The following is a 14,515-nucleotide window of genomic DNA, read 5'->3' on the forward strand; positions in this document are numbered from 1 at the left end:
ATAGAAGTTGCCTTATGATATTTTGTGATTTGAAAGTAATTAATGGTGTTTATGACGGTAATTAATGGTGTATATGACATTTTATAGGACAAGCTCTAAAAAAATCCCTGGAACTGCAGTTAACAAAAAAATTATGAAGAATACAGTGTTAATAAAAAAAGGGTAACATATCATTTTTAAATTGGATACAAAAAATGCAAATACATTTTGTAAAATGAAAAACAGCACAAATAAATATCCACCAATGATGTCAGCACTTACTCTGTAAAACAAGATCATTATAAACTAGAGATTATTTTTTGTGAACAAAAATATGTCTCCCCTTATCAACCGATATGCATATAAAGTTAGGACTTCACTGAAAAATTACACTTATTGACCTAATTACAGTGCACACCTTCAGTGGGTGATACAGGTACACTTATACCTTCACCAAGATATCCTAAGCTTCATGGTTAAAAAGTTAGGGTCCACACAAGATTTCACTGGAAATTTTGTACTTTTTTCAACCTTTGACCTTGAGGTGAAGGTCAAAGTGACCTAATTACATTGCAGTTGCACACCTCATTGACATGATGCAATTAAACTCCAAGATTTAACTTTATCTTTTACAGTTTAAAAGTTACGGACTGGACAAGACCAAATCAGAAGAATCAATACTGATACAATATGGCCTGCTTAATTCGAAGGGGAGACATAATTTAAGTTTTATAACCAGCCACAGTTGACTGTGAGGTCTAGATCATTGGAAAGCCTATGAACCCTGAAGTGTAGTAAGATGTTGGACTCCCGCAAATGTTTTTATCTTGTTCAGACCTTGAAACACGGTCTAGACAAGGGCCAAGCGAGCTAAAAATGATTGATTGTATAGAAAGTGATTGTTTAAGGGCTGACCTTGCTAAGAAAATTGATGGTCACCCTATCCCCTCGGCGATGGTCACCCTATCCCCTCGGCGATGGTCACCCTATCCCCTCGGTGTTCTACGTTTGCATGTGTAACAACATCAAGAAAAACCTACCAGAAGCAACAACTTCAAAGTGAAAATAAAAATGCGAGTTTCAGAAACAAACGACAATGCATGTAGAAACAATGTAATTTTGATGATAGTAACCATCACACCAATAGCCAAACGATACTACTCACATGTAAAGACTACTCAAAGGTGGGCAAGAATTAGAATGATATCAGTAACACGAAACATCCAAAGCTACAAATTGAAACGGATTAAATAACTTCTGCAAATGCTTATTTTATCTTTATCATCACAAAGCATCTTTATTTCAGCAGAATATGTTGTAACCAAGTCATATAAATTACATCTAAGGAGGAATTTTCACTTCAATCATATCACAAGATTAAATGTGGGACTGAATTTTAGCTAACAAGATAATGTGTGTATAATTTTCATATCTACTAAGAATTTGCTTTAAGGATAACAAATCACATACATCAAAAATATTTTTGTAACCGGTCCGGTCAAAACACCGAACAATTAAAACTTATGTGTACATGCAGCATTTACAACTGAAATTGGATAATAAATATACTGTAATTGAAGCTTTAATCAGGTTCATTGCTGCTGTTTACAAAATAGATAATAGATTTAGAGTTTTCACAAAAGAAATTTGTTTGAGTCTCGTGTCCTATTAGCAGTTCTGTTACTGGTGACTGCGCGACGCAGGCCTCAAACCTGCGACCCAGTGGAGAAGGGCTAGTGATTGTGGCTGGTCAGACTCCTTAACCACTCTGCTACCTCTGCCCTCACAAAAAAAATTGAACTGAACCTTTTAATATGTGATAATCAGGAAAATTGTCGGACGTTTAAAACACTAACATGTTTTGTAAAAATATACAAGTAACTAGTATTTGTAAAAAATAATTTTTACTGGAAACTTAAAACTGGAACTGTTCATATGCCAATGTTTAAAGGTTTTGATTACGATTGATCTCATCTTGTCATGGACTGTAAGTATCAATAAAGTATCCATCACACCAATCACACTAACAAAGCCTTGTCATGGCATCAGGTCCGTGTTAACACTTATCACTGGTTCTACACTTCCTTACATAAACACAACCAGGTTCCATTCCACTTACACACTTTTAGCAATCATATGTACAAATTTATACAGCTTCCAATAACATTGTTAGTTCTATTCTTGAGGTTCCATGGAGTAAACAAGATTAAATTTGGTGTCTAGCTGAACATATAATATGTATAATTATACAACAAGATTCATTCACTAGTTTAAAATATTTTTGTGCCCTCTGTAAAATTCAAAAATATCTACTGAAGGAAATGTAACAATGTATTTACACAATACTTTACAACAAATGCCCAACATCGATCAACAATTTGAAAATGTGGCATCGGAGTTGACCTTGGCTAGGGGTCATGAAAGATTTATCTAATCTATTTCTTCAGTCTTATCATCTATTTCAGACGTTTTCTCTCTAAGGTAGACCCATTTCTTTGCATTTAAACTTTTTTCATTTCATTCTGAATCTATTCATCCATTGATCCTTTAATCTATTTCAGACTCCATATTTCTAATGCAGACTTATTTCTCCTCAGTCAGACTTATTTGTTTTTAGACTTATTTCCAAGAGAAATATCTGTTTGATTGACATTTGAAATTCGGACTGTTCCATGATTTTGAGACAAGAAGTATAGACTGTTTGAGGACATCAGTCAGACTCCTATCAATCTCTGTACTGATGATAATTGATAAGGCACAGAAATAGTAGACAGCAGACTGTAATGCTTGTTAACACAGTTCAGTGGATTGGACTCAAAAACCAGAATACATTTTTTTTAATTTTTGCGAGCCTGTGCATTTTGCAGTTTGTAGTAAATTCCCTGTTTGGACATCAGATCACTATGGCGACCTTGTTCTGCAACTTGGCCGTGTTTGATCACACAAATTTTGTCTGCATTTTGGATGGTGGACAGCCGATGAGCGATCACGATACAGGTACGTCCCTCTCTAGCCTTGTCCAAGGCTTCCTGTACAACCTGAAATAGCATGCAGGGGAGATAACTCAAAACATGAATAACAAATAGGTCACAAACAGCTAGGTTATGTAAAAAAAAAACCATCAGAACATGCATGTGAGTGTGCTGAATTGAAATATATTATGAAGTTTGTGCATGTCTAATGCAGACTTATTCCTCCTAACTCAAACTTATGGTTCTCTTATGGTCAAAAATTGTTTCAATGCAATTATTTTCAGTTACAGAATGTCTGGAAAAAAGTAGACTAATTCAGTATTAAACAAAAGTTCAATACTCAGTATCTTGTCTATGTCTCACCTTCTCACTCTCCGTGTCGAGGGCTGATGTTGCCTCATCCAACAGGAGAATCTTGGGATTTCTGACCAAGGCACGAGCAATGGCCACTCGTTGTTTCTGTCCACCACTGAGTTGCGTCCCTTTGTCACCAACACTGGTCTCATAACCCTGTCAGGAGAAACACATATATGGCATTTACCATTTGATGTAATTGCTTTCTATAAAAATGTAAAAAAAAATCTTTGCATAACATTTAAGCTTAATATCTTGAATACTTTTATGTTTTCATATTATCATGTTTTCAAAATTTTAAATGAAAGAAAACGACAGGCACAGATCTGAACTGAGGCTGACCTCAGGAATACTCGGCACGTGTAGATTGAGGGGTCCAGGCTTACCCGACTAAAACTAAAATGTTGACTATTGCTAGTTTGATAATTTCTTTATAAAACAAGATCAAGCTACTTGTAGATTTAATTTAGTGGACCGTGAAAGAAGGACAACTTATTCTTGATATATTGTTATTTATTCTCTGAAACTTTATCTGCCTATAGTTCAGTCCAAGTGCTTTCGTTTATCGTGGAATATTTCTGCCCCACTTGAACTGTTTCGACTGAGATACACGAATGTAACCTTTGTCTCTATTCTTACATCTGGTAATGAAGTAATGAATTCATGGATATTGGCTTTCCGGGCTGCAGAAATGACTTCATCCATGAGAACTTCTCTTGTGTTGTCACCGTAAGCGATGTTTTCCGCGATACTGCAGTCAAACAGGATTGGTTCTTGAGATACAATGCCGATCTGTTCTCGCAGCCATTGCACATTCAAGTCTGGTAACCTATATTTATCCATCATCTGCAAATACGGATTCATTATAAAACAAAATGAGACATCAAGAATTCATAAAATAAATATATATGTGTGAATAACAAATTGAATACAGAATACAGTAATGCATGTATATATATGCATGTATAAATACAACAGTTGATATAGCACCCTATGTCACTAGAATAAGCCTCTAAAGTGCTTTACAGTACAAAGATATACAATTACAACAAGGCAAAGCATTGCAAGGCAATCCATAGTCCCCCACCAGTAATGATTTCTATATTTAACAAACAGGAAGCATAGGTCAAAGAGAGGTCATAGTGACATAATTCTTGCACTCCACCATCCCAAGATGTCCTTGTACACCAAATCTGGTTACTCCAGGTGAAATAATACAGAAGATATGCCCCGGACACACTTTTTCAAAAGTCACCAATATGTCCTTGTACACCAAATCTGGTTACTCCAGGTGAAACAGTATAGAAGATATGCCCCGCACAAACTTTTTCAAAAGTGAAAGTCAAAGGTCAAGGTATAGGTCATAGTGATCTTCTTTTTGCACTCTGCAGTCCATCATCCCAATATGGTTTTGTACACCAAATCTTGCTACTCCAGGTGAAATAGTATAGAAGATATGTCTGGACAAAGTTCTCTGACAGAAGGATGGACTAAGATATGTCCGGACAAACTTCTCATACGGAAGGATGGACCAACNTTAGGAGGATTTGCCAAGACAAGGCTGATGGACAGACGGATGGTCAGGGTGATAATGAGAGACACTTAAGACCTTAACAGGATTACTGTGGTTGTATATAAAGTATGGTATCACCACACCCAAGCACATGAAATAGCAAATTAACCAACCATCCAACCTCAGGATCAAAACAGTAAAACATGAGTAGACTGAAATATGCTCCAAGAGTCATCCAGCTTCTCACATCAAGGTGTACAGTCATACTCTGACACATGTCCATCGTCCCCCCGTCGTATCACCACACCCAAGCACATGAAATAGCAAATTAACCAACCATCCAACCTCAGGATCAAATCAGTAAAACATGAGTAGACTGAAATATGCTCCAAGAGTCATCCAGCTTCTCACATCAAGGTGTACAGTCATACTCTGACACATGTCCATCGTCCCCCCGTCGTATCACCACACCCAAGCACATGAAATAGCAAATTAACCAACCATCCAACCTCAGGATCAAATCAGTAAAACATGAGTAGACTGAAATATGCTCCAAGAGTCATCCAGCTTCTCACATCAAGGTGTACAGTCATACTCTGACACATGTCCATCGTCCCCCCGTCGTATCACCACACCCAAGCACATGAAATAGCAAATTAACCAACCATCCAACCTCAGGATCAAATCAGTAAAACATGAGTAGACTGAAATATGCTCCAAGAGTCATCCAGCTTCTCACATCAAGGTGTACAGTCATACTCTGACACATGTCCATCGTCCCCCCGTCGTATCACCACACCCAAGCACATGAAATAGCAAATTAACCAACCATCCAACCTCAGGATCAAATCAGTAAAACATGAGTAGACTGAAATATGCTCCAAGAGTCATCCAGCTTCTCACATCAAGGTGTACAGTCATACTCTGACACATGTCCATCGTCCCCCCGTCGTATCACCACACCCAAGCACATGAAATAGCAAATTAACCAACCATCCAACCTCAGGATCAAATCAGTAAAACATGAGTAGACTGAAATATGCTCCAAGAGTCATCCAGCTTCTCACATCAAGGTGTACAGTCATACTCTGACACATGTCCATCGTCCCCCCGTCGTATCACCACACCCAAGCACATGAAATAGCAAATTAACCAACCATCCAACCTCAGGATCAAATCAGTAAAACATGAGTAGACTGAAATATGCTCCAAGAGTCATCCAGCTTCTCACATCAAGGTGTACAGTCATACTCTGACACATGTCCATCGTCCCCCCGTCGTATCACCACACCCAAGCACATGAAATAGCAAATTAACCAACCATCCAACCTCAGGATCAAATCAGTAAAACATGAGTAGACTGAAATATGCTCCAAGAGTCATCCAGCTTCTCACATCAAGGTGTACAGTCATACTCTGACACATGTCCATCGTCCCCCCGTCGTATCACCACACCCAAGCACATGAAATAGCAAATTAACCAACCATCCAACCTCAGGATCAAATCAGTAAAACATGAGTAGACTGAAATATGCTCCAAGAGTCATCCAGCTTCTCACATCAAGGTGTACAGTCATACTCTGACACATGTCCATCGTCCCCCCGTCGTATCACCACACCCAAGCACATGAAATAGCAAATTAACCAACCATCCAACCTCAGGATCAAATCAGTAAAACATGAGTAGACTGAAATATGCTCCAAGAGTCATCCAGCTTCTCACATCAAGGTGTACAGTCATACTCTGACACATGTCCATCGTCCCCCCGTCGTATCACCACACCCAAGCACATGAAATAGCAAATTAACCAACCATCCAACCTCAGGATCAAATCAGTAAAACATGAGTAGACTGAAATATGCTCCAAGAGTCATCCAGCTTCTCACATCAAGGTGTACAGTCATACTCTGACACATGTCCATCNAATACAATGGCAGAAAACACCCTGTGTATTATACATAGAAAGTGAAAGTAACTGCATGTTACTGGCTGGTCCTACAGCCATGGCTCCAAATACAATGGCAGAAAACACCCTGTGTATTATACATAGAAAGTGAAAGTAACTGCATGTTACTGGCTGGTCCTACAGCCATGGCTCCAAATACAATGGCAGAAAACACCCTGTGTATTATACATAGAAAATGAAAGTAACTGCCAACGAATGTCATGCATGTAACATCACAATAGACATGATTTTTGTAAACTATACACAGAAAGGGTTTGCTGATGGTCTTCTGTTAAATATATTATCCCGGGGGTTTGAATGACCTTATCCATACCTCACATCAGGGATGGATTCTATTTCTTGCTTATTTAACTAAAACCCATGAAAATAGCTGATCTTATAATAAAGTTGTAAACTGTCCACACATTTCTCATTTGCATATGAAGCTCGGATGGCAATTGTTAATGACGTCAATGACCTTGACTGACCCCAAATCATCATAAAATAACATCATGAACAATCGCGTGACCCAGAAAGGTAGTGACTATAATTCCCCCTCCAGTCTGCGCATGTCAGCCAACCAGACCTATGGGTTGGATAGAATTTTTCAGCACTGCTCGAAATGCAGATATCTTGTATGCAAGAAAACATCTGTATTATTTTACATCAAGAAGGAAAGAGCCATTCACACTAAAGATCTGTTCAATGTGTATGAATACCTTAATGCACATATGTAAATCTCGTTACACAGCTTCAATATGTCAAGTCAGTTCTGCCAATATAACTGGGGAACAGTGAGTATAAATTGTTCATATAAAACGGACCTTGACATAAGTTGGCAGTAAACTAGACAGAAAAGATGCCAAATGAAATGAAGCGTATAATATATCAAGAAGGTTTTATTACAGTAGACATTTGTTTGTCTGAATCTTGTCTTGGCTCTTTCCATTGCACCAGATGTACCTTAAGTATAGTTCACATGTAGGTAAATCAATATGTATGTAGCCAGGTGTTCAAATACAACACTCAAACCATCGCGCGTAATACCAGTGTTAAGGAATGTATGTATGTGCACGTGCAGCACGGACCACCCGTCCAAATCCCAGTCACTGCCGTCTCCCTACTTCACTCTGACTTAACCTCTCGATGGTAACACACAAAACCATCGAGAGCACGATCCAGTCACATTGTCCTTACACATGATGTTCCTGGTAAGTATTTATGTGTGTAAGTATGAAATAATATAATTTTAAACAAAATGATCATTCGTCATATTTCATCATCATATAATCATTATTTCATATTGTGAGTTATTACGTATGTTTATCTATTTCATAGGTTTTATTGTCAACTACAATGAATTAAACGTATCATCTAACTAGAACAGCGTTTTGGAGTTGTTTGATATAGAAACTATGCTACAGGTATGTCAAATTATTTCAAAGAAAGTCAAAGACAATGAGCTTTAATTAATAATAAGTACTAGCATGAAGTTGTCCACATTGCTATACTTACTTGAACACATCAACAAAGTTCATTTCATTATTCCTGATCAGGTATGCTCCAAAGTAAAAAGAAGCTGCATAGGCAAAGAACAGAACTGCCTGAGAAAAGGAGAAGGCGAGTCCCACGAGATGGGCCTTCCTCATAGCTGCTTTGTATGGATGTTCCAGACTGGCAGTGTAAAGCTGAAAAAACTTGGGTTCCCTTGAGAGACTTGCTACTGTTCTGATGTTTTCAATTGCCTCTGTAGCAACTTTCCCAGCTTCCTCTAAAGCTTCCTTGTTTTGTCCAGCAACTCCCTTCAGCATACTCATTTCCAGCATCCCAGCTATAGCAATGACGGGGAGGAAAGCAAAGATGACGAGTGTTAACTTCCAGCCATAGATGAATGCGATGATAATGGCAGTGCCCATGTTAGCTAAAGCCTGGAAAAATCCACCAACACGTGCTCCTGCAGCCTGTAACAGATAAAGTTGCTGAGTAAAGTTACAAAAGATACAAAGTGACCTAGGGCTCCCATACATACACCATTCCTCAACCACAAATCCTACCCCCATGAATTGTGAGATGTGACCTTTCACCCATTTCTCTCGACTGATAATCTGATCAGAGTAGACATTGATTTTACCATACTACCTCGGCAGTTGAAGGGTTCAGGAGATATATTGTACACAAGCTGTTTACTTTAAAGTGGCCAAGTGTAACCTTATACTATCCATTGGCTGTGAATGATGACAACTAAAACCTAAGTGTAGAATGCAATGGTACTTTATATAGATACGTGTCAATAGAAACTAAATCTGATAGATACTTTAAATTTGTACACATTTTTTTTCTTTAAAAGCAGTCATGTGTGACCTTTGACCTATTTGCCTTGACTGATACCCACCAAAATCTAATTACCATGTACAGTAAAACCCCGTTGTAATGCCACCCATTAAACCACTAAACCTGCATACCGCCATTAATTTACTCAGAACGGATTTTCCCCAACATTGATGCACCCATTGTAACGCCAAACCTGCATACCCCCCTATCCTATTCCCCAAACAATTGGTTAAAATCACACTATTTTGACCTTATTATATACCGCCAATTTGAGTCGAGTACAGGAATATCCCGATGACAGGAATGTTACGTACGTGTGTACATTGTATTGTTACATGTGACTGCCGACTGACCAGGAAATCAGCTGTATGTTATGTACGTGTGTACATTGTATTGTTGCACGTGACTGCCGACTGACCAGGTAATCAGCTGTATGTTATGTACGTGCGTACATTGTATTGTTACACGTGACTGCCGACTGACCAGGTAATCAGCTGTTTGTTTAGTACGTGTGTACATTGTATTGTTACACGCGACTGCCGACTGACCAGGAAATCAGCTGTATGGTTGTGTACACAGGAAATCGTTCACGATACTTACTTTTTGTGTTTTTTTCCTAATATTCAAAATTATTATGCATTGACATTGTCGGGATACCTTGGCATTAATCAAACATTATTTGTGTGTGACACTTCTATACATAATGTGATTATGTTTTGACCCTCAACAATTTGATACATAAAATTACAATTTTGAAAAAAAACACATATTCTGAAGTTTATTACTATTTTTTAAGTATAAGTTCAGTTGGTGTGTGAACACATGGGTTCAAAACAGTAAACCTGATATACCGCAAAACTCGTTATACTGCCAAAATCACAGAGGACAGAAGGTGGCGGTATAACGAGGTTTTACTGTATATAAAACTTGATGTTGCCATGCTATTTAGTATATATAAACTATGTCTCTATAAAACTCTGTGATTTGAAAGTAACATTATAAGTGCAATTTTGAAATGATAAAAATGTGAACTTCTAATATTGAGGTTGTGTGGGTGACTTACCCCATGGATCTGTGATGCGTCCGTAGCTAGTCGAGTGGTCAAAGCTCCTGTACTGTTCTTGTGATCATCAAACCAGGTAATATCCTATAGATAAAGTAATTTAAATAACTTAATCTCAAACCAATGCACTACATACACAAACCAGGTAATATCCTATAGATAAAGTAATTGAAATAACTTAATCTCAAACCAATGTACTACATACACAAACTAGGTAATATCTTATAGATAAAGTAATTTAAATAACTTAATCTCAAACCAATGCACTACGTACACAAACCAGGTAATATCCTTTAGATAAAGTAATTTAAATAACTTAATCTGAAACCAATGTACTACATACACAAACCAGATAATATCCTATAGATAAAGTAATTTAAATAACTTAATCTCAAACCAATGTACTTCATACACAAACTAGGTAATATCCTATAGATAATGGCTACATTCGCGTATCCCGGTTGAAACGGTACGTGTGGCGCAGAAATTTTCCACGATAAACGAACACACTTGGACCGTTCTATAAGCAGAGCTAAAAATCCACAGTTTCGGAGAATAAAAAACAGTGTTTCAAGAATATTATGACCTTCTTTCATCCGTCCACTGAATTACATAACGTAACTTAAAAACTACATGTGAGTTGACATTGTTTTAGAAAGAAATAACGCAAATTGGCAATAGTCAGCATTTTAATTTCGGTCAGGCACGTCTGGACCCCTTAATCTAAACCAGCCAAATTTTCCTGAGGTCAGCCTCGGTCCAGATCTGTACCTGTGGTTTCTTTACTGGTTCAACCATTTCAACCGGTAACGCGAATGTACCCAAAGTAATTTAAATAACTTAATCTCAAACCAATGTACTACATACACAAACCAGGTAATATTCTATAGATATAGTAATTCATATTACTTAAAACTTAAACCAATATCTTACATACACAAACCAGGTATACGTAATATTCTATAGATATAGTAATTCATATTAAAATTTAAACCAATATCCTACATACACAAAGAGATGCAAAATATCTTTGCAAAGCAGGCAATATCCTGCGTAAATTCTAAGGCAACAATATCTGTAATAAACGAATCAGGTTTAAGTATCCTGCCTTAACCAATCAGGCAACACTGTCCTACACACACAAACTTGGCAGTATCCTACTCAGTGAAAGTCACCAGCTATAAATGTTCAGTGTTTGACATTAATATTTTACCTGTTTCAGCATGGCCTTAAACGCCATCTGCCGGATCCTCAGGGTTAAACATTCTCCAGATCTCCCAAATAAGTAAGCCTGAAAGTAAATTATATACAAAAGAAATTAGTCAAATGTTAATTAAGAAAAATATTTTGGAAACTTGGCAAGCACTCTGTTTATCTCAAAGTTTGATTCGACCCCCAAGATTTGTGTTTCAGGAGTACCTATCACAAGTGAAAATATTCAACCCACTTGTAAAATGTGATATTCATTACCAAAATTATTTTGTTTCTAACAATTCTTTTCTTTATAAAGAAATTAGCATCTTTGAACAGATCAGCCATCTCCCTCCAAAATATGTTTGTTCACTTAAAGAGATGCTGTTTTGTACAATGTCAGAATAAGGTACCGATACGTGTCAAGACTATTGTAACAATTGTCAGTGCCCTTTGTTTCTTATTTTTTACATGAAATCCTGCTCTTTGATTGGTCAATTCAGGTTGAAGAAAACAAAAGGATTATTTATAACAGTGGAAAAACAACACCATTTTTTTGTTATACCTTTCCATTTCATGAAGCGGATCTTCTGCAGTTTTGTCCCAAGATCAAAGGCAGGTAAAAGTTTGTGCAACATTCCAGTCAATATTCATTCAGACAAGAGTCATTACCAAATGAACATCAAATTCCAGGAGTTTCTTTCATGTTGCAATATTGCGAAAATAAGTCCTCCACATAATTCTATGTGACATACAGTACTTTAATCGTAGCACATACCTACCTGACCCAACATAGCGAAGAAGCTAAGAGCACCAATGCCGACCAATAACAAGGAGTACATTGCCACATTTTTTTTCTGGGTCTCCTCATCTTCAGCAAAAACCTACCAAAAAGACAAAAAAGGTACAATGATGTGAAGCCAACCCAAATCAGAATCACACACCTTCAAAGTCATAGTAAAGATGTGCAATTGTAACAGGCACTCCTTGAGAAATGTAAAGCATAAAGCGAATGCTTAACCTAAAAATTTGGAGTTTTTCTATTTCATAGTTTCCAATAGTTGCCTGGTTGGTTTTGTTAGTAAGACAACTTTCAAGATCAAAATTATCAAAACCGTGCTGTTATCTATCAATCTGCATTGAAGCTGAAGCCTTACAAAATTTAATTGGTAGTGCCAGTGTGAGTTACAAGTGTGTAAATCAGTACAGGGCTTTGCTCCGAGTATTTATACTGACGGGTATGCAGGATGATTGGTATTGAATATATAATTATAAGGAGATGGGTTCCAATCACAACACAGCTCAGGCGTCCCAAGTTAGAGTGGTTATTTATTTGGCAAACAAATTTTGACTTTTTAGCGAGTCTTTATCAGTTTCACTAAAGAATCGAAACCGAATAAATACCCACTCAAACTGGTGACACCTGAGCTGTGTTGTGATGGGAACCCCTCTCCTTATATAGAGCCTTATACAGATTTCAACTCAAAAGGAAACTTACACCAATGACTTCAGCAAAGATGACAGCAAAGGCAGGCTGAACTCCGCCATTTATAATTGAACAAAAGGTACCCAACAAGATTAAGGGCCACTCTGGAGCGTTGAGGCGAATGACGCGAGAAAATGGAGCCGACTCTTCCTCCTTCTTTTTCTTCTTTTTCTTGTCCTACAAAGATACTAGATATGATTCTGTGCACTGTTATATTTTCATGTTCCTGTAAAAAAAAATATATCTTGAGATGGGTGAATCTGCATTGTTGCTATTGATATCCTAATCCATGTGCATCATTAGAAACCTAAACTTCAAAGATATTGGTTAAATGTACAGCCAGCAATACGTACCTAGGGACATATAATGTGGCCAAGCGTAAAATGGGTGTCACTCTATAAGGAGCTGGATAGAACACATCTACAGATACATCAACTGTTCTGAACAACTCGCACAACTAAATCAGCCAATCTGCAAGTGTTTCATACGATTGTAATCCCTCTGAGTAAATTTACTGTGTAAATATTGACATATTTTTTTTAAGAAATCTACAAATATTAAACTTTGGAAAAATGTATAGTTTTAGTTGATTTTGATATGTGGTGGTGGGTTTATATGGGGTCAAAAGTCAGTGGGGTTCCAGACCAGCTTTACCAGTTTGACTTGTAATTATATAAACTTCTGGTTGTCAACAGCAGAAGCCTGCAGTGCTCTTATATACCACTAAACCTTCCAAAAGATGCCTTTTGAAGCCTGTGTCAGGTCTATATCCATGAATCTAGACAGTTGTCACTAGTGTTTCACTTCAAACATTAATGCTATTAACTAAAAAGCTTAGAGATCTGAAACTTTTAACAAGAGGCCCAAGGGCCTTAGCGGTCACCTGAGTTATATCATAGATACTGGTAGCTTTATTTTATTGCTTAGATGTGATGTGGAAATCAGCATGTAAACTAAGTGAAATACAATACTTGCCATGTCATCAATGGATAAGAATTTGAAAATATTTAGTGAAACAATTTGGTTCAGGATAGAACAATTACTAAATGAAAGTCTAGCAACAAGCAATGTTCATATTAGGTTAACAGAAAAGGAAAGAATCTTTGGTGTCTCAGAATATAATGATAATATAAATAAACTATGTAATCTAATCATATTTCAGTCTAAATGGCTAATTTGGAAGGCAAGAAATCTACAGAAATTTGAAAATGAAGATCAAATTCCACTATCATTATTTAATAGGATAACAAACCAATTGAAAAATACAGCGGATAATATAATAAGTGCAAACAGACAAAATTATACATTCATTGCTTTAATTCATTCATTGAAATCACAGCTATAGCTATAATTAATATAAATACAATTATGTTGCTACTGTAATGAATAAGTACAAAAAGAATTGTGAGTCTTTATAAATTTACCTACTCTGATAATGAAAATAATGAGTGAATGAATGAGCCTGTGTGATAATTGGTTTTTGTTATTTTAATCTGATGAAAATTTATATAATATATATAAAACAATGTATACCTAATAAGAATGAAGTAGGATGATGTATAGAACAATGTATGCAGGTAATAAGATGAAAAATGATGTAGTGATATGTAAAACAATGTATGCTTTATTACAAGATGAAAAATGATGTATTGATATGTAAAACAATGTATGCTGGTTATA

At 36.8% G+C, this 14,515-nt stretch overlaps 2 protein-coding genes across 5 annotated transcripts in view; both read right to left on the minus strand.

The window, feature by feature from the left end:
* Positions 1–2,816: 2,816 nt before the first annotated feature.
* On the minus strand, positions 2,817–5,101 carry LOC110459215 (phosphatidylcholine translocator ABCB4-like). Its single transcript, XM_021511368.1, has 4 exons — positions 5,000–5,101; positions 3,945–4,151; positions 3,315–3,461; positions 2,817–3,017 (listed from the first exon to the last, which is right to left on the minus strand). Exons 1-4 carry the CDS (start codon positions 5,099–5,101, stop codon positions 2,817–2,819), a joined length of 657 nt encoding a protein of 218 aa, XP_021367043.1.
* A 1,648-nt stretch (positions 5,102–6,749) lies between these two features.
* LOC110459328 (multidrug resistance protein 1-like) overlaps positions 6,750–14,515 on the minus strand; it is a 59,472-nt gene continuing 51,706 nt past the window's right edge. For all 4 annotated transcript variants that reach the window (XM_021511556.1, XM_021511549.1, XM_021511541.1 and 1 more), the window contains 5 exons: positions 12,848–13,012; positions 12,132–12,233; positions 11,372–11,449; positions 10,159–10,242; positions 6,750–8,725 (listed from right to left, as the gene is read on the minus strand). In XM_021511556.1, the coding sequence (XP_021367231.1) occupies positions 8,276–8,725; positions 10,159–10,242; positions 11,372–11,449; positions 12,132–12,233; positions 12,848–13,012 (879 nt within the window). In that variant the 3' untranslated portion in view covers positions 6,750–8,275. The remainder of the gene's footprint in view (positions 8,726–10,158; positions 10,243–11,371; positions 11,450–12,131; positions 12,234–12,847; positions 13,013–14,515) is intronic.

This window comes from Mizuhopecten yessoensis, unplaced genomic scaffold (assembly GCF_002113885.1).
Source record: "Mizuhopecten yessoensis strain PY_sf001 unplaced genomic scaffold, ASM211388v2 scaffold1313, whole genome shotgun sequence".
Classification (NCBI taxonomy): Eukaryota; Metazoa; Mollusca; class Bivalvia; order Pectinida; family Pectinidae; genus Mizuhopecten; species Mizuhopecten yessoensis.